The 24,414-nt window shown below is 48.5% G+C and overlaps 8 protein-coding genes across 8 annotated transcripts; 4 read left to right on the top strand and 4 right to left on the bottom strand.

Moving 5' to 3' along the window:
- Positions 1-120: 120 nt before the first annotated feature.
- Positions 121-2,632, top strand: F5B22DRAFT_645152 (heterokaryon incompatibility protein-domain-containing protein; the record flags this gene model as incomplete). Its single annotated transcript, XM_047978540.1, has 2 exons — positions 121-465; positions 530-2,632. 2 exons carry the CDS (start codon positions 121-123, stop codon positions 2,630-2,632), a joined length of 2,448 nt encoding a protein of 815 aa, XP_047832012.1.
- Positions 2,633-2,699: 67 nt separating this feature from the next.
- F5B22DRAFT_600978 (uncharacterized protein) lies at positions 2,700-4,060 on the bottom strand. Its single transcript, XM_047974577.1, has one exon. The coding sequence runs from the start codon at positions 3,753-3,755 to the stop codon at positions 2,826-2,828; it is 930 nt and encodes a 309-aa protein (XP_047832011.1). The 5' UTR covers positions 3,756-4,060; the 3' UTR covers positions 2,700-2,825.
- Positions 4,061-5,893: 1,833 nt separating this feature from the next.
- F5B22DRAFT_600977 (uncharacterized protein) lies at positions 5,894-8,314 on the top strand. Its single transcript, XM_047974576.1, has 2 exons — positions 5,894-6,924; positions 6,989-8,314. The coding sequence occupies exons 1-2, from the start codon at positions 6,129-6,131 to the stop codon at positions 8,002-8,004; spliced, it is 1,812 nt and encodes a 603-aa protein (XP_047832010.1). The 5' UTR covers positions 5,894-6,128; the 3' UTR covers positions 8,005-8,314.
- An 809-nt stretch (positions 8,315-9,123) lies between these two features.
- On the bottom strand, positions 9,124-14,039 carry F5B22DRAFT_83114 (ABC-2 type transporter-domain-containing protein). Its single transcript, XM_047980605.1, has 2 exons — positions 9,489-14,039; positions 9,124-9,414 (listed from the first exon to the last, which is right to left on the bottom strand). Exons 1-2 carry the CDS (start codon positions 13,915-13,917, stop codon positions 9,287-9,289), a joined length of 4,557 nt encoding a protein of 1,518 aa, XP_047832009.1. The 5' UTR covers positions 13,918-14,039; the 3' UTR covers positions 9,124-9,286.
- A 2,824-nt stretch (positions 14,040-16,863) lies between these two features.
- F5B22DRAFT_654243 (uncharacterized protein) lies at positions 16,864-17,833 on the bottom strand (the record flags this gene model as incomplete). Its single annotated transcript, XM_047979788.1, has 2 exons — positions 16,864-17,370; positions 17,448-17,833. 2 exons carry the CDS (start codon positions 17,831-17,833, stop codon positions 17,262-17,264), a joined length of 495 nt encoding a protein of 164 aa, XP_047832008.1. The 3' UTR covers positions 16,864-17,261.
- A 1,271-nt stretch (positions 17,834-19,104) lies between these two features.
- On the bottom strand, positions 19,105-20,181 carry F5B22DRAFT_635428 (HET-domain-containing protein; the record flags this gene model as incomplete). The annotated part of the gene is made up of 3 exons (XM_047977138.1): positions 19,105-19,190; positions 19,240-19,661; positions 19,697-20,181. The coding sequence occupies 3 exons, from the start codon at positions 20,179-20,181 to the stop codon at positions 19,105-19,107; spliced, it is 993 nt and encodes a 330-aa protein (XP_047832007.1).
- Positions 20,182-21,277: 1,096 nt separating this feature from the next.
- F5B22DRAFT_600968 (uncharacterized protein) lies at positions 21,278-22,956 on the top strand. The gene is made up of 2 exons (XM_047974575.1): positions 21,278-22,673; positions 22,745-22,956. The coding sequence occupies exon 1, from the start codon at positions 21,296-21,298 to the stop codon at positions 22,205-22,207; it is 912 nt and encodes a 303-aa protein (XP_047832006.1). The 5' UTR covers positions 21,278-21,295; the 3' UTR covers positions 22,208-22,673; positions 22,745-22,956.
- An 18-nt stretch (positions 22,957-22,974) lies between these two features.
- On the top strand, positions 22,975-24,324 carry F5B22DRAFT_83081 (uncharacterized protein). The gene has a single exon (XM_047980604.1). The coding sequence runs from the start codon at positions 23,327-23,329 to the stop codon at positions 24,149-24,151; it is 825 nt and encodes a 274-aa protein (XP_047832005.1). The 5' UTR covers positions 22,975-23,326; the 3' UTR covers positions 24,152-24,324.
- Positions 24,325-24,414: the final 90 nt, after the last annotated feature.

Raw genomic sequence — 24,414 nt, 5'->3', positions numbered from 1 at the left:
AGCTCGGAGGCCTGACGTTGATATATCAACAATGCATTTAAGGGCCAGTACCAGGCCTGGCTCTGAGGGTATGGGCTCATGACAGCTTCTTCAATGATGTGTCGCGAAAATCATAACAACATGCTTCCTAGTGCCGACTCTGCGCCGTTGTGCAAGCCAACGCTCTGTAACCGCTGTCGTAACCTCAACCTGACAGCGGCGGACTTCTTCGTTAACGAACAGGAGGCCAAGGAGACCCCAAACCCGCACGATGTCTATGACCCGATCACCAAAGATGTTCGGACTTGGCGGGATGTTGAGGAAGCGAGAGATTGTCCTCTCTGCCATGTAATCAAATGGGCCGTTGAAGATACTCGCGCTAGCTGGCTCTCACCCAACGGGCCTCATTCCTGCGAGCTCCAGTTGAAGAGGTTGTACGGGTCGCACAGCGTCGACCGCATGCCTAAAGATGTCCGCTATCTCGAGGTAACCGCGAGGTTTGACTGGAAAGCCTCGCGAGGAATTGCGCCGTCATCTCGAGTCTCCCCAGTTCCGAAAGATTCGTGAACATGTCCTCGTCTTTGACGTCGAACAACAGTGTTTAGTCCGTTTACCTACAGATGGCCGATACCTTGCTCTCAGCTACGTCTGGGGCACCGTCCAATCTCTCAGAACTCTCAAGGAAAATGTGCAGTCATTTATGGCTCCGAATGGGCTGCTTTCAATTATGGATCAACTGCCGAAAGTTATTCTTGACGCTGCTAGATTGACCGAACAATTGGGAGAGAGGTATCTCTGGGTGGATGCTCTTTGCATCATTCAGGATGATACTGCCTTCCAAGACCTGTTAATCAGTGCCATGAATACGATCTACGAAAACGCGTTCTTAACAATATTTGCAGCCACCGGTGCCGACTCTAATGCTGGTCTTCCGGGTGTGCGCCCGACACAACGAGGGAGATCTCAGCTCACTGCCGAGATAACCAAGGGGCTGAAACTGGTCCTCCCAATTCGCTATCAAAACATCAAGCAGTCGAAATGGGCCACTAGGGGATGGACGTATCAGGAATACTTCTTCTCCAAGAGACGATTGCTCTTCGTCGAAGGGCAAGTCATTTACAGATGCTCCAATATACGGTGGAGAGAGGACATAGCCCAGGAGCATCTCGCACAGGGCATCGTGCATTTCCAGGTGGACACGGCCGGCAGCCGTACCAACTGGGAACCTCCTAACGTACGGTTTCCAAATGCACCACGAGACAAATGGGACAGACATCATTTCAACACCTATGTGGAAACGTACCTTGATCGAAACCTGACGTTCGATTCTGACATTCTATCAGCCTTTGCTGGAATCATCAGCGGGGCGAACGACAGACAGTTACCGATCACCTGGGGTCTAACTGAGAAACACATCAGTTTGGATATACTCTGGCTCCCCTACAAATGGGTTACCCGACGCCCTGGGTTCCCAAGCTGGTCCTGGGCTGGGTGGAAAGGGCCGGTGATAAGCTATCGTGATTATCTCATCCTTGATGCGGAGATTTGGCAGCAGCGGAAATCTTGGATAGATTGGTACATCTTTGACAAAGCCTCCAGTATGTTTCGGTTGCTGTCAACAGGATACGCACCGCTGCAAGAAGCAGAAGTAACGCAGAAAGAAGAATCTGAGCGTCGTTGGAGGGAGCCTATGAAACAGAATAGAAGGGGGCAGCAGGGGGCTGATATTCCTGATGAAGAACAGGACAGCGATAGCTCAGGTAAACTTGCCTCTCTGCTCTGGAGACTAGGCGGCAATCAAGGCATGCAGGCACCCCCAATCCGGGGGCCCCCATACTCTCTTCAGGATTCGTCAGCGATCAATGAACAGACGCTGCACTTCAGAACGTTGACAGCGCACGTCTGGATCTCCTCGTTGAAGCCGAATAGGGAGCCTCCGCGTTCTCCGATAGATGATCAACTCATCCTCCCCTCTGCACCAACGCTGCATTTATACGCAGCCGACGGAACACACATCGGTTGCGCATGGGCGCATACACAGGAGCTCTTCGACAGCATCTCATCATACGACAGAGACGTACTCCTTAAAAACCCCTTGGCCCGCCGTCAACATGTTGAAATCGCACTCCTCGCGGGGCCACTCAAGGGAGACTGGCGCAGCCGCGTGGAGAAAGCAACTACCTACCAGTACACCCAAGCGTTGGTATCATATGGGCTGAACGTGGCAAGCGCCGTGTCTCGCTACGAGCAAAAGATGCTGTACGAGCAAGAGATTTGCAAGATCTACGTCGACATGGTGCGCGAGCGTCAGGCGGCTGAGCCCGACGTCCCAGGTGTTGAGAGCCGCCTGACGGTAGAATTCTGTGAGCAACTGGAAGACCGCGTGCTCTTGGCCGATCTGGGGAGCAGGTTCCCTGGTCACTGCGAGGAGACGATGAGGCCGGCTATCGACGGGCTCACGAGTGCGGGGTTTGGGATGCGGGCGAAGGAGGGTCAGCAATTCATCAAGGTCATGCTGATGGGAGATCTTACAGGTGAAGGAAGCGGTGGGTCGAGTGGTGCTATCAGTGAAAGGATCGGCATGGGAGAAATCCGCGACGATGCAATGGGGTTAATTCAGGGGCTGGCGTTCAGGGATGTGTTTTTGAAATGATACGGTCCTCTACAGGTAATACTGCTAGTGCTAGATAGTTCCTAATAAGTTTGAAAATATCTATAGGTTGGATTTATTCATTTATAGTAGCTTCCATAACTAATACAGCTATTACATTACATTTGGTTCAAGCTTGACGTTGGAAGAAGTTACCTGCCTGTAGGTACCAAGTGTTCCAACATGAGCGATTGAACTAGGGTATGAAGACTAATCTTCCCTTGCCTGCCAGCGACTTATCCCGCCAAGCCTCTTCGATATCCTTCAGAGGCACACTATGAGCCTCCAACAGATCCAACTTTGTGACCGCTGGCACAAGTTTCTTAACTTCCTGTAGCACAACGGGCATAGGGATAGCGCCGGGGCCGGACCCCCTGATCGTGATATCGCGCGACCTGAGGAGTCCAGGGGGAATGGCGACTTCCTTGCGCGACAGCACCCCAATGCTGATATACTGCAATGGCCTTTGGATATTGACCGTAGATAGTACGTGTAAGGCCAGATCTCCGTAGACATAATCTAGAACGACATCGCACACTACCTGGGAGAAATCCGTGTCGGTAATGGGATCCTTCTGCACGATATATTCGTCGAGACCCTCCATTTTGGCGAGCGCGGCCTCGTCTCGGGCGACGCCGATGACTTTCCCTGCACCGAGCGTCTTGGCCACGTGGACCGCTATCCTGCCGCTCGCGCTCGTGGCCCCGAGGATCAACACGGTGTACTTCTCGGGTAAGTTCGACGTGCGCTGAGTCAGCGCCAACCAGCTGCTCATGGCCGGGTTGACACTGCCTGCGAATGCGACAGGGTCGATGGTGTCTGGGAGAAGATGGACGACGGCCCTGGGCACGGTGATGACCTCGGCGAAGGTCCCGAACCTGGGCTTCATCCAGCTGCAGTAGTAGAGCTTGCCGGTGGCGACGTCCCGGCCGACGCAGTCTATGCCGACGTTGTGTGGCAGTGAGCCTGAGGAGGCGTGCTGGCCGGATGCGCGAGAGCGGACGACTTGGTGTAGCCCGGTTGCCAAGACGCGGAGCTGGATCTCATTGTCGGAGGGTGCTGGGGCATCATCGACGGTGATGTAGCGTGGTCCTTCGGACCAGTCGCGGACCTGGGCGATATGCATTATTTTGATTTTAGATGATATTTGATAGAGGTGGAAGTGAAATTCTCCTTTTGTTCAGTCGGATAGAAGAAAGTAGCGTTGAGTCAATATAGTGTGAGTTTGTTTGAGGTCTGCAATTCTGAGTTTGAGAGCCAAGCGGAAGAGCTGTGTCTTTATATACATGTCGAGGTCGTAGTATATCGCGCGCTTCTGACACACCGTCAGAGCGGATGATGATGAAGAATTGGACGCCATGGTTCACACACATACATAATCCCTCGTCCAAACAAGCATCTCGCTTCTGCAGAACGGATCCTGAGGAGCCGTGACGTACGGGTCAGTGGGCGGCGGATTCCAAGACGGGCCCGAAGGATCCTTGCCCACGCCAAGGATCGTGGGGCCCAGACCAACGCACTACATAGTCTAGTACTATACTACCTATGTAAAGAGCGCGCGCGTGCGCTGGCGTTGCCTTGATTGCCCTTTTAGGTTGTGTCAGCAGCGCGGTAGGGAATATGATTGGGCAGATGGATCTGACGGCGCCGACTCATCACTGATGTACACGTATTTTTTCAACCTTTTCCTCCCTCAAAATAGGTCTGGCAATTGGCAATTGGGTGTGGGATATAGGCACCGAGTGCAGTAGGCATGGAAGCCTAGCGTGGCTACATGTAATACCTAGGCTGACTCACGGCCGGTCACCTCGGCCGCGTATGCATTTATCAAGCCACCTGCAACTAAGCTAGGCTGCTAGATTATCAAAGGAAGAAAAAGAAAAAGGAAAAGGAAAAGGCCTACGCGACCCTCCCTTCCTTCTGGCAGCCGGGGGCTTTATCAAATGCGCCCGTTAACTGGCTATCCGTTCAGCCAGGTGCACATTGTATAAGGGACGATAGATGGGTTAACAACTCTGTAGGTGTCTTGGTAGTTTACTTGCCTTGTCACTCAGATGCGTAGCTGTACAGCTGATACTGGTGAGATAATTATGGTCCGCCCTAGTTCCTTTAACCATATCTATGGGAGAATGGCTATTATGACCAGCTGGGATAAGTTTGGTGAAAACGGGCGCAAGATGTTCTGCAAAAGGTAAATAATCGATGAAATATCTGTTCAGTTAACACCGAAATCTACCAAACACTGAAAAGGAAACCAGGAGATGGCAATACATCACAAGACCTTGGAAATGAAAGAAAAAAGGGACTATAAATATTGGGGTTTTATTTTTATTTATCTTTAAACAAGAGAAGAAGAAGAAGTCCCCATGTTTAAGCTTCTAGATATAATGTGCTTAGAAGCCGTTGCATACAGCTTCAAGCATAACGCCCTCGAAGAGTTCCACATTCAGATGCGGCAGATCAACTGGTTTCCTAAGAAACTGAGAATACCCGCCGGTCACGATTGAGGTCTACATATTTTACACTCACTAGCATAACTACGAGGATCAAGTACTAACTACAACAGTTGGTAGAATCTGAGATTCTGTCATGAAGGATTATAAGGGTTGTTCAGCATGTCAATACGAGTATGCAGTTGGCTTGAGAGTTGTCACACCGGAGCATCACAAAGCTTTCTTGTACACTCTGCCTGAACAGCGAATATTGTTTTGCAACATAACGAGATTCCTTAGTCTGTGTAGAAATCCTCGCGCTTCTTGTGTTCGCATGCTATTCGTTACTTCTTCTTGTGTTAATGGAGATGATACTAGACTATAAATTCTAGCTACTACGCTGGTCGCATTGACAGTCGTTATCGCCGCCGTCAGTGGTTTTTCAATAAGAACGTATATCCTAGACATATTTGATAGAAAATTCCAACTTGATACTGTGTTATAGTTAATACGAATATCTATACTCTAGCTAATTACTTTTTATAGAAACGTAGCAGGAGACATTGATGATGTTGTTTTCGAAATTTAGTCGTCAATGACTGTATATGATTCCAACGTGTAAAATTTCTACGAAAGTGATTAGGCATGAGTCAATGTTTGACTTTACGAATGATTTTGGAATGACAGGAACAAAGCTTGCAGGGGCGTGACGATCCTTGAGGTATATGGTCAAATCCTCTGTCCAACAGTAGGCTGGTGGCGAGAAGTGAGTGGAGGTGGGGCGCACCACTTTTCGACAAGCACGTGTGACGATGCGCGCATATTCGAACATCATCGAGCTAACAACCAACAGCAATAATTCCTCACCTGAGAATAGCAAGTCTGAAGCAAACTACCGACAACTGACGACCAACACGGCCCACAGCTGCATAGTAGAGGCTAAAGGTCACCAACAGTTACTATCCCATCGCCAACTCTTGGCGATCGCCCATTCCTCTGCCTATAGATCCCATTCTCCTACCTCCATATTGGCTGCAGCACTCTTCCGCTGCGCCGACTCCTTTGCCATGTCCGTTGCCAGTGACCAGGCACAATTTATCCGGCGCGTGGGTTTTCTCGAGTTGGTCCCTAGGATTAGAGAGCTGGTCTATCTCTATGCTGGGGTCATATCCAATGCAACCGTCCCTTTCGATAAAGAAAACTCAATCGAAAAGCGTGGACGAACAAAGAGGGTTAATGAGCTCCGAGGACCTCATCTAGATTGGACCACTACACTGGCCTTACTACAGACATGTCGACTGGTTTATAGTGAAGTGTCCTCGCTGATCTACTCAACAAATCGCTTTGTTACTCATACCCTGCTCCCTCTTCGCAATCTCACGTCATCAACACTTCACTCACTTTCAGTACTCAAGGTACACGTCCATGCGGGCACCTGCGAACCGGATCGCGACTATTGCGATCTTCTCTACTCGGGTTATCACACCGGCGAACAGCTGGATAGCTCTATCCCTGCTGACGCACGAATCCTGGATGAATGGGAAGCCACCGCATCCCATATTGGCGGCGGTATCCAGGCGGGAAAGCTCGAGCTATTGTTGATTTGCGATGTCAAAACCATTGAGACAGCTAACCTCGTGGTGGAGCCGCTACGACGATGGCCACAGTTGTCTCGTTGTAGCATTAGGCTTTGCAACAGGCCTGATAGTGTCCTTAGTAACCTGGCAAGCACCGTTTCAAGGACATTAATGGGTTCGCTGGATAATAATATGCCATTCATGTTTCCCCGTTACCAAGAGCTGCCTTTAGAGCTACGACTGAAAGTATTGCAATATACAGATCTCGTAACCCCGTGGACTGAGGGTAAGTCCAACAGCTCTGTTCATGCGGTAATTATCATGACAGGCTAATGTTAGATCGTGTCTAGTGTCGTGGGATCCTTCCTTGAAGTATCACGTCGGATCGCGTGCGTGTTGCACTGCTGGCACAAAAAGTTACCCGTTTTACGAATTCATAGATCCCGAATCTACTGCTGCCGATTGTGTTTCCAACTGGACCGTTTCCAACAAAGACTACCGCATGTTTGCTCACGCCTGGGACCCAAGGCACAGTATATGCCAGTTCCAACCCTGCAAGAGGATGACAATCTGGTATTCAGGGACTGGCTGCTTCTGTAAAAAGTACCACGCAGCATATACTCCAAGTTGCAGTTGCTGGCAACCGCCGACACGCCTGTTTCTCGTAAGCAAAGCGTTCCGCGAGGAGGCAGCCTTTACCTTCTTTTCTTCAAATCATTTCAATGTCAGGATGGGCAGTGGTAAGGATGCCGGACTTCACATTAGCAGAATGAGCTCTTTCCTCACAATTTTATCGTCCGCCAACGTGTTTCAATACATTAAATCTTTGAAGATCAAGTTTTCAGTTTTCATAAACTATTTGCGCCCGAAATCCCCCCTTTACTCCTATTCTGAGGCGCAGGCGGAATGGAAGCGTACAATCGCCTCAATCAGTTCCAATAGTAATTTACGGTACCTGGAGATCGAGACAGATACAATCGACTGTTCCACTGAGCTGTCAGGATGGCCGAACATACATACGGAGAAATTCTTTGAAATAGCCCGAAATAGCATCGACCCAAAATTCTGGGTTTTGCATGGGGATGGCCGCCCGCGAGGCACACGTCAGCTAATGGTGCGTATGTCTTGGTTTCTAAGTCCATACCAGTGGGCAAATGTCTACTATAATATCCGGCAGGAGCACGAACCCTTACCTCTGGAGGAAGAATACTGGGGAAATAAGGAGCATTATGGGCAAACTTATCGTGTCTCATCCTGCCGCTCGCTTGTGATAGAGGAAGCTAGCAGTCTCGCAAAATGGGTCGAGCAAATATGGGTTTTGGGTGATGAAGAGTTAGTCAACGATCCTTATGATGGTTTTTATTGAGTCTTCAGTTGTCAGAAGTGAGTGGTCAATATCTTCAGGGCGACATTGGATTATATCTAGTCACGGGAGTTGACACTTCATGCTGTTCATAGGTGGGTTTATTCCAAAGAAAGGTCTATTTATAGAATATAAGGCAATAAGCAACGAAGCAGAGATTAAAACAGAAACAGATATGCACACTCTAAGCCTAGAGTATGAACCTTTTGTGATCGTCGAATATTCCGAGGCTTTGCTAAGAACTGCGAGGAACTGCAAAGTTACGCAGTTAGTATATGTTACAGAACCAAATACTCATAAAATCTTTCTTGACAAGTAGTTAATAATAGCAACTTAAGTGCTAAATAATGAGATGCTATATACGTTAAGGCTTTCATAAAAGAGCGGCATGATTATACGTAAAATAAAATGCACTATAAGGACATGGGAAACATACGATCAAGAAATAACATGCATTAGATTCAGGAAATAGGTAAAGAAAGAAGCAACGCGTATATCCACCCAGTGCCCTCTATGGGATTCTCACTAGTTGATATTAATTACATAATATAACCTAAAGCTCCGAAATCAACGCCGATGAATCCGCCTCACTGCACTACTTCGATATACACGGACACAGCGAGCTACTAGACTTGTCCAAACTCAATGTTTCCCATCGATAAAAGATGAGGGAAAGCAAATCATGAACAGAACTAGACAAGGAGAATGAGGGCATTTGATTCCAGATGTTCATTCAATTATCATTCGTAATACTTGGAATAAATCGAATTCCCGTTAACGCCACCCAGTGCAGATAGATGCCAGGAAAGGCTAGCATGAAGAGGAACGGCTGCCCGACTACATCCCCTTGTTTCTATTTACAGGAAGAAGCTTGTCATACAATTCGGACCCGGGGCACCATGCCTATTATAGATACATCAACAATAATAAACGTACTTATGTCACATAGTCTGGGATGAAAGGGGCAATTTGTAGGTGGTGAAGAATAAATAACGTGTAGGAAAGAGGAGAAAGGATTAACGCAACCAAGCAAGAATTTTCCACCCCTCTTCTCTACCTCTTTCCGTCGCTTTCTATGTCTAAATGTATATATATGCAAGTATCCAAGTGGAATGGATGAATATCGGCGGAAGAAAGGAATAATATGAGAGTCTAACGTTGTGGCGTAGAAAAGGTATGGTGTCGGTAGGTAGTGGCTGTTTCCCCAGTCTAGTAATTAAAATAAGTTTACAAAGATTTTTAAGTTTAGTGTTTCTTTTCTTGATCGACAGTTGCTTTCTTTCTTTTATTCCTTCTTCGCTTTCTTCTTGCTCCAGTTCTTGGGCACGCGGGTGAGCCAGTAGAGGAAGAGCGCGCCGACAATGTTGAAGCCGATGTAGACGAAGAGAAGGCCGAAATTGCGCCACCGGTCCTCTGGAAAGTAAATGTTAGCGAGGATTCAGAAAAGTGTGGAATGAAAGGGGGGCTGTTTGTACGGCAGGACATACCGAAGATGACACTGGTCTGGGCGAGATAATCATTTGTCTTTTTAATAGAGCAAAATTGGCAATCTGCCGTGTTGTTCATCGTGGCCTCCTCTAGGTAACCACCATAGCTGATCTGCGTCGCCAGGTACTCCATGCAAGTTTGACCGGCCGGTGGATCAATGTGCAGCAACTCGTTGCTAGCGCACTGCACTTCTGTGTTTCCGACGCTGAAGGACAAGAGTGACGAGACCAGATACGTAAACGGACTAACGCGATACAAGAAGATCCAGAACTGCGGGAACTGGCCGGGTCGGGCGAGGACACCGCAGAAAATGAGGCATAGTGTGAAGAGCAAGTTGGCCATGTTACCGCCAGCCTCCGCTGTTTCGAAGGCCGCGATGATTAGGTGCGTGAACGTGCACGTGAAGAGCAGGAACAAGAGGATGAGTAGGAAAACTAGGGCGCCACGCTGTGTTGTCATGCCGTCATCGTAAGTGTTCCGATACAGACCGATGGGATAATACCACCCGAAGAACATGATGACGGCCATGAGGGTGTTCCAGGGAATCTCGGCAATGATCTGAGAGAGCATGAAGACCTGCCAGCTGTAGACTCCAGACGGGCGCTCGCGCACCTCATAAAGGGATCGCTGGACGACGAATTGCGGCATAGTCTGCTGAACCATCTGACCGAAAACAGTAAGGATCTGGAAGACGGCAAATGTCTGGTTCTGGAGACCCTGTATCGAATTGGGAGAGCGGAAGAAGACGAAACCGATGAAGAGTGAGACGAAGGTACAGAGAGCAGCTTTGGAATATATGTAAGTGGGATTGCGCCAGTACTGCTGGAAGACACGGTGCGTGACCTCCTTGAATTGGGCTGAGAACGGAGCGGCATGTTCGCGGAAGGACTGGTCGTCTTGCATGGGGCTGGAATCGGAAGCATTGTCTCTCAGTCGTTGCAGCTCAGCCTTCACGTCGCGGTATTCGGGGCTCTCGCGCCATGTCTCGAACCAGTCACGGTCGGTGTGGCTGCCGGGAGCGGCACCGATAGCGTCCAACATCCATTCAGCAGGGTTAGCAGTCGGGGGACAGGGTGGCGCGCCGTGACGTTCAAAGTAGCTTGTTAGAGTTTGAGAGTTTTCGCCGATCTCGCCAAAGTAGACAGTTTTGCCACCCTTGGCCAGGAAGAGCAGTCGGTCGAAACGTTGGAAAAGCATGGCGGACGGCTGGTGGATTGTACAAAGGACGGCTTGTCCTGCTTTGGTCAGTTTTTCTAGGAGATCCAAGATTGCCCAGGAGGTCTGCGAGTCTAGACCGGAAGTAGGCTCATCGACGAAGAGCAGCAGTGGTGGCTTAGCAGCAAGTTCGACACCGATTGTGAGGCGCTTGCGCTGTTCAACATTGAGACCTTCACCAAGAACACCGACAACTGCGTCAGCATACTCCTCCATGTCCAATAGCCTAATAACCTCATCGACGTACGCCAGCTTCTCCTCGCGTGGTACATCAGCCGGCTGGCGAAGAATGGCGGAGAAGTTCAATGCCTCGCGAACTGTCGTAGTAGCGAGATGGAGATCCTGTTGTTGCACGTAACCGGTCTTACGCTGGAAACTAGCATCACATGGTCGTCCATCAACAAGCATATCACCGGTGATTACACCCATGGTAATACGACTCGCCAGAGCATCTAGAAGTGTTGTCTTTCCTGCACCAGAAACACCCATCAAAGCTGTGAGAGTGCCGGGCTTGACCCAGCCGTCAACATGATCAAGGATACGTCTCGGTTCTCCCTTGATCTTGATATCGTAGCACACGTCATCCCAGTGGAAAACACTTGTCTGTTGTTCCAACATGCCGGCTTCCTTGTTGTTCGGAGCAGGACGGCTAGCGTTCGTAGCAACCGGACCGACACGGGGGCCTTCGCCTTCCTCAACGTCTCCTTTGCGCTCCTTGAATTGGGCAGGCTTATGACCACGTCGGAACACAAGAACCTCACCCTTGGACTTCTTCTCAGAAACAAGCTCGGCAAAAACCATGTACGTAAATAGGGAAAAGAGAGTGAAGGCGATGATGATACCCAGGTTTCGCCACTTGTGAGCAGGATAATATTGGAAAGCCGTGGTCAGATATCGATCTCCGTCCACCGTCGGTGAACCAGGAACGCTGCCCAAAGCGCTGCACACCTGGTTGGCAGGAGATGCATTAGCATATTCGGAGAGTTGCGGCGAAGGAATGATCTCGGTGCATCGGAATTCTCGTCCAGAAAATTCGTTTACCATCAATGACTCAAATGAGTAAGCGACAGGGTCGACATAGTTGAGCCATCGACACCAGCTCAACATATAGTTGACCGGAATGATGAAGCCAGTGAAGACAACGAGATCAAGAATGAGAATGGCAGCCGGGACTAGAGCCTGTGTAATAGTTCTGGACATCGAGGCAAGAGTGCGGAAAATCATACTCATAACCAGAGTCGTCACGAACGAGAAGAGCAGGAAGAAGAAGAATGCTCCCGGTTCACGGCGAAGATTCGTTAAGAAGTACAACGAAGTGTTGAAGATGATGTTATTCACGATCTTGTAGGGCAAATCGCACAACATGGAGGCGACTGCCTCAGCCGACGGGTGGTACAATGCGTAACGGTTGTGCTTCTCGACAATGGGACGTTGAGCGAATAGGGTCAGGATTTCCAGGGCGCTAGCAAAGGCATTCAGGAGACAGGAGAAAAAGATGAGGGAGCCTCTTTGGTAGAAGCTTTCTGTCGTAGGCTGAAGGTTGTAGAACACACTGCCGACGATGAGAGACATGGCGAAATTACCGATAAGAGCACCAAGGGTGATACTGGGGTCACCCTTGAGTCGAAGCCACCCACGCCAGAGACAGAGGCGCACTTGTTGGAGATAAGAGAGCGTGTATGGAGATTTTGCTCGCTGGCTCTTTGCCTGCTGAGCTCGCTTGGAAACGCGGAAGGCTTCAGCATCGGGTCCATTAATAGGGTGCTCCTTCTTGTATTCTTCAATCTCGGCTTGAAGAGCCTTATACTCGGGGCTATTCTTCCAGGCGGCGGCGAATTCATCTGGTGTCCGCGGTACCTTGCCCTCGAACCCTTTGCGGACGATGCGCTCAATTGGACTTGTCATGGAAGTCAAGAAGTCAGGAGTTGTTTGACGGGCAGGACACTCAAAACCGAGGTTGATGAAATATTGTTTAGCGTCTTCGGTACGACCAAAGTAGAGTTGCCGCCCTTCATATAAAACGGTGACCTTGTCGAAACAGTCATATCCATCTTGAGGAGACTGGTAAATGGACACACAGGCGGTGCTGCCAAATAATTCGGTCTGTGTTCTCAGCGTCTTGCAGAATTCGACAGCGTTGGCACTGTCCAGGCCTCGGGTGCTGTTATCCCAGCATTGCAGAGGAGCACGACTGAGAGTGGCCTCTGAGATTGTGACACGCTTACGTTCACCACCCGACACGCCACGGATATATTCATTACCCACTCTTGTGTTAATGGTATGTGAGATACCGAACATGGCCATGGTGACATCCCGCAAATGGTTTGCATATGTCATTCTATCTACACCCTCTGGAAGCTGGCGAGGAGCACGGGCTTGAGCCGCGAATCTGAGAGTCTCGCCCACTGTCAGCATGGGGAAATGGACATCTATCTCGGCGGTGTAGATGGCCTCGCCCCGGTGGTGCGTATGCATCTCCTTGGCAGAGATGCCTTGGTAGTTAAAGTAAGACTTGTCGTCGATGTAAATACCTGCGGTCTCGCCGGCGATGGCCTTGAGGAAGGTGGTGCATCCAGATCCAGGAGGTCCTAGGACTACTAACATTTCGCCTTTCCGAACGACACCATCAAAGTCTTGCAGGATGTCAATCTTGGTCCCCTTGTGGCCAAAGAGCCTGCGCCCCTGTGAGATGGCCTCGATCCAGACATTGCCGACATCCTTCTGGTAGTCAGTGGCGCTACCGTAACCGTGCACGTTCATATGCTGAAAGCAGACACCAGCGGTTCGGAACTCCTTTCCTTCGCTCGCGGTCATCTCAACCATGGCTTTGGCCCAGTCCCGGGCCCGAAAATTAGGCGAATGTGGGTTAATTGTTGAGTCCTCGTTTGTATCCAAGTAAGGATTGGTACCGGGAGTCCAGTGAGCCTGGGATTGGGACGTGTATTTGCGCGCGAGCTCTTGGACGATTGACTCGCGGCGCTTCAACTCGACGGCGTCGTCATCGGTGGATTCGCCGCTTGATGCCGGATCATTGCTTTCCATGTTCTCCTGGCCAGTTTCCGAGTTGGCCCTTGACCGCGACCCTGATGCCTTCTCGCCTAAGCCATGACCGTCGGCTCCTAGTCCCTTGTACGCCGGCGAGGTAATCCTCGGTGAGGCTGTAGCTTGGGCGGTGCGGTCATAATTCGAGAATCCACCACCGGTCCACGACATGTTGTCCCGCCTTCCCTGACCTTGGACCAAGCGGCGCGCAAATTGTCGACGTTCTATGAGTGATGACGCCCACAGTCTGTGTAAGAAACAATATGGGTGGTTTATGGGGATGGTAGCGCGCGTCGATAGTGTGAAGAAAAAGGAGTAATTACAAGTTATTACTGAAGAACGAGAGGAATGTTAATGAGCAAACAAGCAACTAGCGACGTGGATGCCAGAATGCCAGGGGAGGGGGGCAAGCGTGATTAATATTTTATACGTTGGCCTTCAGTATCTCGTTTCTTTCGTTTCAGTTGTTCGCAACCCAGTCGTAGTGTACCGTAAGTACGGAGTAGTGTAAGTGTGTATAGTAGGTAGGTAGCGGGAAGTCGGGTCAGGAATCGGTAGCGAACCGAGCACGCGAAGGCGCTAGGATGGCTTTCAACTGCGCTATGATTATGTAGTATGGGTAGTACCCTTGGCGAATTTATGAAAGAAGGCTTGAGAGAGAAAAAAAGGTATCCGTGCTGTCCGTTCATTGCGTCAGGGAATGTCTGCATATGGCGAGTTTTCCGGGGTGTTCTGTCGGGCGATGAGGGTGCATTAGTAAGTATCTACTGCACAGTACTTCTCATAAACGTACATACACGTATAGATTGTCCATGACAGATCCATGAGCATACATACTTAGACCGCCGCATCGTACTTACAGCAGTGACCCAGGTCCATAGTAAAATGTGCGTGTCGGTCCGGTCGCTCGCTTGAAAGGGCCCTTCGCACCGACTAGTCACTATCGTGGCTCCCCGTCGGACTTTTCATAAAACCCGACACCCCGCCATGGATCGCCCTTCTCTGCCTCTGTCTGCCCCTTCATATCAGGACTGTTGTTTTTCTTCCATATACTTTAAGTAATTAGTACCTACACAGTAGTTATGCCGAGCCTTCTCCCGTCTTCTCCGCATACCTAAGTGTGTGCAAATTCGTGTCTGTAAGTACGTACGTAGTATATACAAGTACGGGGAGATGGAGATGGAGATGGTCGACGTACGCCAAGAACAATACACTAAAATCCCGTCTAGTGACTTTTGTGTCTCCAGAGGTCTCTCCATCGGTTCCATGCTGTCGGAACTGCACGTGCAGGAACGGATGCTACCGATGCGAGTCATGATCCATCGTGCTCCTTTCTTTTTCCTCCTACTACTACATAGTATATGTACTTATACAGTAGGTAACCCAGATACTAGAAGACGCCATCTCCACAATGTCTACTAGTATCGACGAGATTGAGGACCGACATGCTAGTACAGAGTCTGCACAATTCATTCTTCATATCTATTCGTGTTCTATGCAAGTTGTGCACAAACTTTTACTTAGTATCTTGAGTAGCCTTGAGCCGATGATCTGAGACCATGTGGGGGGGTTTTACATCGAAATCTTTCAACATCTAAATCATCATCGACACATACTTAATACCTACCGTATCTATTTGTGTGGTGACACATGATCGTCAGCAAAACACAGCTACAAGCTGCCCATGTAACCAACCATACATCGACCATGCCGAGCACGCTATGATCACATGTGCTGACTTCATACCTACCTACCCTACCGCTAGGTAGTGAGAGAGTGGCTTGGCTAACGTGCTCGCATTCACTTTGCTTGCGATACTTACCTACGCACAATAATATCGGCAAGGCAGTCGAAGCAGGACTTGTTCGTTTTCATCTGCCAACGGGTTTTAAAGTAGGTACCTATCAGATCTCTTTTGTTCTGTTTTTATGCTCAGGCTTTCCGGATATAGGGTCCTCCGGTATGAAACCCTAGGCCCAGACATGACGCTATCCAGCGTTAGCGCACGCCACTTTCCTTTCTTTATTTCACCCAACCCACCAATGCCTGGACGTGGACACGTACATACACTTGGCATCTCCTGCTGCAGAGATCATTTATCCCCTTACTTAACTTCCAGCTCAACTCCGTGACACTTTTAATCGGGTCTTAAGTATCTTTTAACTTTGCTAACAGATCTACATGTAAAAGCTTAAAACTACTTAGCTTTTCCCGATGGTATATACGTATTTAGTGTAGCGATAGGTATTTTCGATACTAAAGCCACTATACTACGTAGTACATATGTTATATGCCTTAATTGGCTATGTCGAATTTTAGCAGCCTGCGGAGTTGAGCTGGAAGTTTAAGTCATATACACTAGTATTCTGTTAAATGTTCTTTCATCTCCTTTGCCATCAGGGGATCCATTTTATCGGGTTGTGTCAAATGTCCGGCACCCCGCCCTTTGAACAGATTGTACTCTTCAACAAGTCCTCGACTCATCTGGATGGGTTATTATCATCGGCCGACACCCCGCGCCGCTAGCCAGCACATCGCATCGCATTACATGGTACAATAGCGCGGCGTGTTGGTCTTAAAATCTCAATTCCAGATCCGGCGGATACTGTCATTCTACGTCCGCATGATAAGTAAATCCATGCAATGCGCCAGTTCTCTGCTGCTAGATGAAATAATCGCAATGTCTTAAAAGAGAATTGAGAGTAGCACCTTATCATCAAAATTTAAAGCAACGGTATAGACAAGTCTAAGTTTGTTTCAACTTCAAACAATATAAAGTTGATTTGTTCATCAGTGAAAGTGGCGGTATTTAGTGAGAAACTGGTGCAAGAGTGCACGTACACTGGGTATATATCCGGGTGAGACACACACAACTAGACTAAGCCGGGCTCACGTAAGCACGGACATCTTCATCGGCTCTTACATGTAATCAATCTGATACTGACATCTACCTATCCATGTATGTAGTCCCCGCGCGGTTCCCTTTCAACCGCAGTCAGCTCTATTCCGACAGTTGGCGAGGGTTCATAACACAAGACGAGGTTCAACGGTAGATGCCTACTATGTCACTTCTAGAACTCCGAATCAAGTCCGCTGCAAATAGCCCTGCTTGCGCTTCAAGTTTCTGCCTTATGAAGCATTCACAATCTGCCAGCAATCAACTAACGGTTTACTCCTATCACCTTGTATATCTCCTTTTTAGAAATTTTCGAAAGGGTGTATGAAATCCTTCTAAGATTATCCGTCATATATTCCCCTTAAGTTATACAAGTATCCTCCTCGGGGTTTTGTGGTTTTGAGTATGTAATGAGTGCACGGCGAGTCAATATTGCTGCTGCCGTCTTTCAGAACCGAAAGAGCTTTCGCGTGTTTATTTGCTCTTGCGAGGTGGATGGGCCGGAATCATATTTCCTCGCTTTCAGTTGGTATATAGATGTCGGCATCATAGGCCGGCCATCCATTCTTGCAGACACGCAGCATGATCACCGAGAGCAGCGAAATAAGCGGCCGGCAGTTCAGGCTCCTGTGGTTGTAGCGTTGGGGTTAACACCAGCTTCAAGTAGCACTTTGGCAATGTAAGCATGTCCTAAATGATATGCTGCATGTAAGATGTTCATGCCGTTACTATCTCCCTTCATCAGCAGAGACGCCGCAGCATCCTGCGTAAGATTCTCGACTTCCGGGGCTGATCCAACGCATACTGCATGTCAAAGAGCCCATCGAGATACTTCCATAGACAATCAAATTGGCGTTCGTATGACAAGAAGTTTTCTATTATGTATGTATTGGCTGGGAATTGAGTTGGCCCACTTGCAGCCAGCCGATGTAATGGTGTTTCTCCTGCAAAGTTACCAAGGGTCCAGAAAGGAGAACCGCGAAGGTTTTCGAGAATTTCCATAAATGGGAGTAGTTCTTTTACAGAAACCCAAGAAACGTGAGTCACAACGATGTAGAGGGGATTTTCCAACAACACGTTGCTCTTGCCATTGGACATGGACTCGTCCTTGTATGAAGATCCATGTTTCTCAATGGCGTAATCAATCAACCACTTCATTGCTACAAAGCCGCCAAACATACGTAGCGGCATGATGGACCGGGGTCCAGCCTTGGGTTGTTCTGGCGTGAAAAATTTTTCCCCTTATCAAGAAGTGCACGGATGGTTTCCGTATGCCCACCTACTACTGCTCAGTCGATGGGTTGAAACCCGCCAAACTTGTTCAAAAGATCTCCGGATTGAATAAGTCAGGGGTAGCAGGTGAACAAGTGACACATTGAAGGTGATAGTGTGCTAAATCCTAATCCTCTAGGCTTTGCCCGCCTTTACAGGCGCGTAGCAGTTCCGTGTCCTTTTCTCCAGCTCCATATATTGCATCGAGACTTCGCAGATCCTCAGCTGGAGGATAGGTCCAATGTATACGGATCTTTGATCGCCGTTCGCTTACGGAGGCTAGATTTTCAGGACCAATATAGTAATCGAGAGAGTTCGGGATTGATAAATCTCCAAATAAATCTTCAATTCGTAGTGGTGTTTACGTCAGGCTAAGTCAGTAGTGAGTCTAGGATGGGATTCAATTCCTCTGAGCTGGATTCCCGAAACCGGATTTGGGATACCAGCGGCACTCAGTTTACGGACATGTCTGGTTCCATCCCAACTGAACTCGTACGAACCATCATCGAGCCGATCTGGCACTGCAGGAGACCCCTGTTCCGGGTCTGAAAACTCCACAGCCGGGGAGTTGTAAATAGTAGATTTTGTAGAGGCCTTGACGAAATTATATATTCTTCCGTAAACTTTCATCCCTCGAACTTGAATCTGGATGTCTTGGCCCTCTCCTTTTTCTTTCCATGGGTTTGCTAACCAATCTGATGACTGCGCTGCTTGCTTCTGGCTTTTCGAAGCCAAGTATTCGTTCGCAGATAGTGCTGTCTGGTGAAGGGGTTTCCCAGTGGACAGCCGTTGCAAGTGCCATGCAAACCAGGAGCCTCCATTTATTCTCCTCAAACCAACAGCAAAATCCACGGTAGCATTGTATGAGGGAGCGAAGAATCTAAATAACCCAATGATACGATTGGAAGGAGACGGGACTGTAAGAAGGATGGCAGCCTCTCCGTCCCAGTATTTCTCCGGCCATACTCCAATAACGTGACATAGTGGACAAGAGTCTGATCCCTCTGACTCTGAGAACTAGCAGATATTACTGAAAGATACCATAAAATCAGGAACCATGTAAACAGGTTTCTGCTTCACAAATACTGTTTCATACGAGCCGTTGCCCTCGCTTAACTCGGAAAAAGGAGTCATCACGGAGTTGACGAGCTGAGGGTCAACCCGGCCGAATTGGTCACCGTAAAGCCGCCTCATACGAATCGCTGGACTCTGGTATGCCTCATCGCTGCGTCGTAACGCGCACTCCAGAATAGCATAGTAGTCATCCTGGCTTTCACTATCACGTGAATCATAACAAGGGAGTAGGAAGAGGGATAATCGCAAACCCTGGTTCGTCGTGCTCCATGTGGCGCTCCCCCGAGAAGCTGATGGGGGCATTGGCCGGTAATTGCCCACGTCGGCGAAGTATTGAGATGTTTCAGCAAGAAGTCCAGTGAGAGCCTCATTGGAACCTGTTTCTGGCGCCTTCCATGCGAACATGGAGTGATCACTCGAACTCTTCAGAATTTCTTCTTGCAGTCTTATAAAAGTTTTTGTGCCCTCTCCGTATATCAAGGGCATGTTGACGTCGAAAAGTCCCATTAAACAGTAGGCGGCGTCCTCTATTCGAGTTGTCTCTCGCTGCGACGCCCATTTCATCCGCGAAGCGATGCTTATCTCACTGGGCTGGATAATTCCTTCAAGCACTCTGACGTCGATCCCAGTGATTTGCGCAAGTGAAACGCGTATGTACCCGTCATGCGCTTTGCTCCCTAAGTATCCCCCCAGTCCGCCCCATAGAACATGACATCTTCTGGTGCAATGAGCTCTTGCAAAGTCCAACCCCGAGTAAACCAGCGGCTATTCCGACAGAGTAAAGAGAAAAGGCCCCCTTTCCTATCATGATAGCCATGTTTGACATCCTCCATGTAAGCATAGCAAATTGATGCCTGCCTATACCACCTGAACATTGAATTGATAGCTTCAGATAGCTCGGCGCTGCTGGTTTTGTCTATGCAACATGTATCTACCCATACATGATTGTATCCGTGATCAGCCGCTATAGCCGCCGCTCTACGAATCTTGATAAAGCCCTTTTTCTTTTGAATTGTCATTGCAGTTTGAGAGACTGCTCGAGACCATTCTCTACGGCTCAACTCTTGGATATCCTGAAATGTTATTTCTTCCTTGCCCCAAGTATGGGACAAGATCGCATATCTTGGTGCTGATTCTTCGGGAACTTGTACCAGTTTCGGTCTGTCGAGTTTGTCGGTATTAAGCAACCACATGATTATATATACCTCCCAGTCTGATTGAATGTCGTACCAAATTACTTGAAGGCTAGGTAGGCTGAAATATGACCAGAATGGAAGGTTGAAAACAGCAAAGGGTAAAATGTAACGAAGAGATAAAGTACTCCTACAGCCTCGCCCCCAATAAGTCAGCATTCTCGCAGCTACATCTCACATAGAGGGCGGGGTCAGAGGCTAAGTCTAAAACGTATAATTCGCGCTGGATAAACGTTGACGCACGAGTGAACATTGAACATTGCCCAACTACGCTACACTATAATGCTTATTGGCTTAAATAGCGTTGCTTAGGTAGTATATTTAGGCAGCCCCCCTTGTTTCTATACCTGTGAGACGCAATGCTTACCTGAACCTATCTGACATGGATTCCCCAACTGCAAGAGCTACGAGGTGCCTATGCAGTTAATATATTGTTCTCTTGTTATAACGGGAAATGGACAGGCGATTCCCCTTTCGGGGCCTAGGTTTGTATTCATTGACATCCTTAACTATCTGATTGGTTTCCTTGGGGTAGGTCGGCCATATGGCTTTTCAAGTTCGAGCCATGGTTGAGAACATCGCAGTAACTACACCTCGGTCTTTGGCCATGATACTAATCTCCCAGGGGTATGGAAAGTAAGAAGGATATAGATATCCAAATATTGATTAATCCTTCGTTGGGGTTGTCAGCTTCGGTCAAAAATTTCACGCCTGATGGGAAAGCCTTGGTCTGGGGGGTGGTACATAGTCTCCTCTAAGCGTGTGAAGCTAACAAGGTTGCTGATTGGTTTTGGTGGAAGTAGCAAATGCCACAATCAACCCCCAAAAAAGCCAAGTTGATTCTCATACTACTGCTAGGGTAGATGATAGCGAGCCGAAGCTTCGATATTTAATTTCTTCAATAACGGTAGGGGTGTGTCTGTCGACAAGATCTAAGACTGAGGCTTCAATAGCAGCCCCAGGATACACGATTAGCCCTTCTGTAGTTATAGTGGATAAGCGCTAGAGCTATAGTGGGCTTGGTGGCTCACCGTCGAGGACAGCATTGCCGATAATGGTAAGTACATTTTACATTCAATTCATCACAACCTCCACGTCTCAAATCCGCCTGGCAATGGATAATATAACATATCTCACCCCAAGTCAGCTCGAAGCATATGCATATCGAAAGCAGAGAATTGTCGACTACATTTTGGACGATGCCAATCTTGAAACTCGGTGTCCTCTTGACAATGGACGACATCTCATTCCACCACAGGATTCGTTGGGGCAACTAGACATGCTTCCCCTGGAACTTCTTACATGCATACTTATGGTACTTGATCTACCGTCGTTGACCATCTTTCGCCGCGTGAATCGCCGCGCAATGGGTGTCGTTGATTCACTGCATCAGTACCAAATGGTGTTGAAGCATTGTCCCAATGTTCTCCGTGCCATCATCAGCATCGACGCTCGCTACTTTGATTGCCAAACTCTATACAGGACACTCTCTACCACCAAGTGCGAAGCCTGCGATCGCTTCGGCAGCTATCTTTACCTCATCACCTGCAAACGCGTATGCTACTTTTGCTTCACGGGGCATCCCGATTATTTTCCCGTGTCAGCTACACGTGCGGCCAAGTATCTCAGCCTCCCAAGGAAAGACATCAAGCACCTGCCCCATATCCTCAGCCTCCCTGGAAAGTACACCACATTCTGCAAGTTGTCAAGAAATAGAATTACGTTATTTGACCGGCAAGCTATACTTAAGAGTGCATTGAAGACTTCCACTTTAACAACTGATGCCAGTATCCGACAGCAAGACCTAACCACGAGAGAGCCTCTAAGACATATGTCAATCATTTCTGCTCCCTGCTTCGGCTCTTCGGGTCTGTCAGCTGATTGGGGCTTCTATTGCACTGGCTGCAGAGAAAGTAAGGAGCTCGGGAAGAATCTCAGGAATAAGTACACAGCAAATGGCATCGTTGATCACATCCGACGGTATGGAGCAGTAACGGTGGTGGACCAGCACCCGAAACATGTATAATACTACGCTAAGTCGTGCTTCAACTTCTTACAATTTCCACCTCAACCCCTGACAACCTGAACCTTATCCTTCCCTTTCCGCCTAAACATCAGCAGAAACAGCGATGCGCAGATGAAATGGCAGTACCAGGGCCTCTGACTGTTCATACGTCCTGTGTGGCCTTGGAAGCTAAATGAGCGCCATCCTCTTCAGCGGCGGCTCATCTCATCCTTGCCTGGCTTCACCATGTGTCTCTTGCACATGTGAAGCCTATGGAATTGCAGTGTTAAATGTGTTGGTGAAGCATGTGCCTCGATTCGAGGCCCAGCCTTTAGTACCCGGCCAGGAAGTAATTATCTGGTGATTCAACAGCTCCCGAAGAATAGCTGCCCTTGACAATTACAAAACACTTACGCAGCATATCACACGCCATTTCTCCCTTCCATCCTCCTACTCTATCAGGTCTGCTCGCCTAGGTATCCAGTTGGTAAGTCTGCCACCTACGCCGCCTAACTCCGAGGCGGGATGAGTTGGCTGAGCAGCCAGCTGACGAACTAGTGGATCCGGTAGGAGTGGGAGATAGGTATGAATGTAGGCGAAATGGCTGTACACTGTAGGTTTCTGGGTTGTTAGTTGAACGTTCGGCAATCCCATAAAGTTTCAGGTACTGAAATAGGTCTTTATGGAAAGGCGCATTGCAATCGAACCCTTGGCAAGGGGGTCCATGAGCCGAATACCCTGATACTAGGTAACCTAGACGTTGCGCAGGCCATCCACCAACATGCTAATATATTTGACTAAGTATAGATAGACATGTGAATACTTAGAAGTTTAGATACATATGTTTACGCGCGCGCGTGCTTACCCCACTGAGGGCGCGGCGGATACCTTCCAACTGATCTAACATCACATTTACGCCACAAAACCACACTGTTTGTACCAAATACGTTTCTATCTCGTCTTCATACTTAATGTCCTCAACTTACATGAGAACTTCGATCTTCTCACAAAAGTCACACCCTCGTTCATTCCCTGTCTATCCATTTCCACCTAATTTATAGAGCTACGAGCTACAGTTTAGTAGCTTTCTCTTGAGACTAGGAGAGCTTGTTATGGACCATTCTTTCGATATTAGTCACCATGATGGCAACCGAAACGAATAGCAACGTTCGTCTCTTAGCAGCCCTTGTTGACTCCAATGATGAAGAGGAGAGCGAATATCGCTTTTTGGTCGATCAGAAGCATGTCAAGTATGTTACCGTCGACCCAGCTGTATTTCCAAAGAACGATCGAACCTTTGCACCCGTACTCATTCCTATGCTACCACCTTTCCCCCCTGGTAACTGGAACGAGGGTCACATCTCTAAGGATCCAGTTACACGGCGCCCAGTTTTCTCTCGTGTCACTCATAGCGACCTCCCTGGAATCCGAAATACCTGGCACGACAGGCGGATCGACCATCTCGATCTAACAAAGCTGAATCGAGTGCGACAAAACATCCACCACGTTACATGCCCAGCTTTCGACTTTCCGGTCCTCGTTAAGTTTGCCGAGTTCCCTTGGCAGATGCCGTTCTTTGAGGCTGAAACCACCGCATACGAATGGATTGAGGGTAAAGGGATTGGTCCCAAATTCCTTGGCCACTTAACAGAGGCCGGCAGGGTCTTCGGATTCGTCTTGGAAAACATCGACGGCGCAAGGACGGCGGAACCCCAAGATTTGGCAGCCTGTCAACGCGTTCTAGCGAAGCTACACGCGCTTGGAATAAAGCATGGCGACATTAATAAGCATAACTTCCTCGTGAGGAACGGAGAGGCGGTCCTTGTTGACTTTGAGACGGCGCAGAAATGCAGTGAGAAAGCGGAGCTTGAGTCAGAGTTTAAACACTTGGAGTTGTCGTTAAGAGATCCTTCTCGCAGAGGTGGGGTAGGAATCGGGGTGGTAAGCGATCGTATTCCTAGCTAGCTGACTTCCCCTTGAGTACCGAGTAGATAAACATTGACACGCTGCTTTATTTATTCATTAAAACTTTTTTTTTTTTTTTTTAAAGAAAGAAAAAACAAATTATTTTCCGTTTAAGCTCTTTATACCAACATGCTTCCAAAAAGTTAGCGTTCTATTGTCACATATTTATTGCATTATTAACATGCTAGAATGCATCCACACCCATATTAGCAATGACGTAAGGTTGATCTCGTTCACTACCCTCGTAGCGGATAACCCACCCC

The sequence above is a fragment of the Xylaria bambusicola genome, assembly GCF_022495145.1.
Source record: "Xylaria bambusicola strain CBS 139988 unplaced genomic scaffold F5B22scaffold_14, whole genome shotgun sequence".
In the NCBI taxonomy this organism is placed as follows: Eukaryota; Fungi; Ascomycota; class Sordariomycetes; order Xylariales; family Xylariaceae; genus Xylaria; species Xylaria bambusicola.
The sequence above is the reverse complement of the archived record's forward strand: the minus strand, read 5'-3'. Positions and strand labels throughout refer to the sequence as shown.

Excerpts from the sequence above, each read along its gene's own strand:
- F5B22DRAFT_600977 (XM_047974576.1), top strand. The coding sequence starts at position 6,129 with ATGTCCGTTGCCAGTGACCAGGCACAATTTATCCGGCGCGTGGGTTTT. Across the intron at positions 6,925-6,988 it reads CGTAACCCCGTGGACTGAGG|TGTCGTGGGATCCTTCCTTG; the intron begins GTAAGTCCAACA and ends GATCGTGTCTAG.
- F5B22DRAFT_600968 (XM_047974575.1), top strand. The coding sequence starts at position 21,296 with ATGGATAATATAACATATCTCACCCCAAGTCAGCTCGAAGCATATGCA.
- F5B22DRAFT_83114 (XM_047980605.1), bottom strand. The coding sequence starts at position 13,917 with ATGTCGTGGACCGGTGGTGGATTCTCGAATTATGACCGCACCGCCCAA. Across the intron at positions 9,415-9,488 it reads CCAGACCAGTGTCATCTTCG|AGGACCGGTGGCGCAATTTC; the intron begins GTATGTCCTGCC and ends TTTACTTTCCAG.
- F5B22DRAFT_83081 (XM_047980604.1), top strand. The coding sequence starts at position 23,327 with ATGATGGCAACCGAAACGAATAGCAACGTTCGTCTCTTAGCAGCCCTT.
- F5B22DRAFT_600978 (XM_047974577.1), bottom strand. The coding sequence starts at position 3,755 with ATGCATATCGCCCAGGTCCGCGACTGGTCCGAAGGACCACGCTACATC.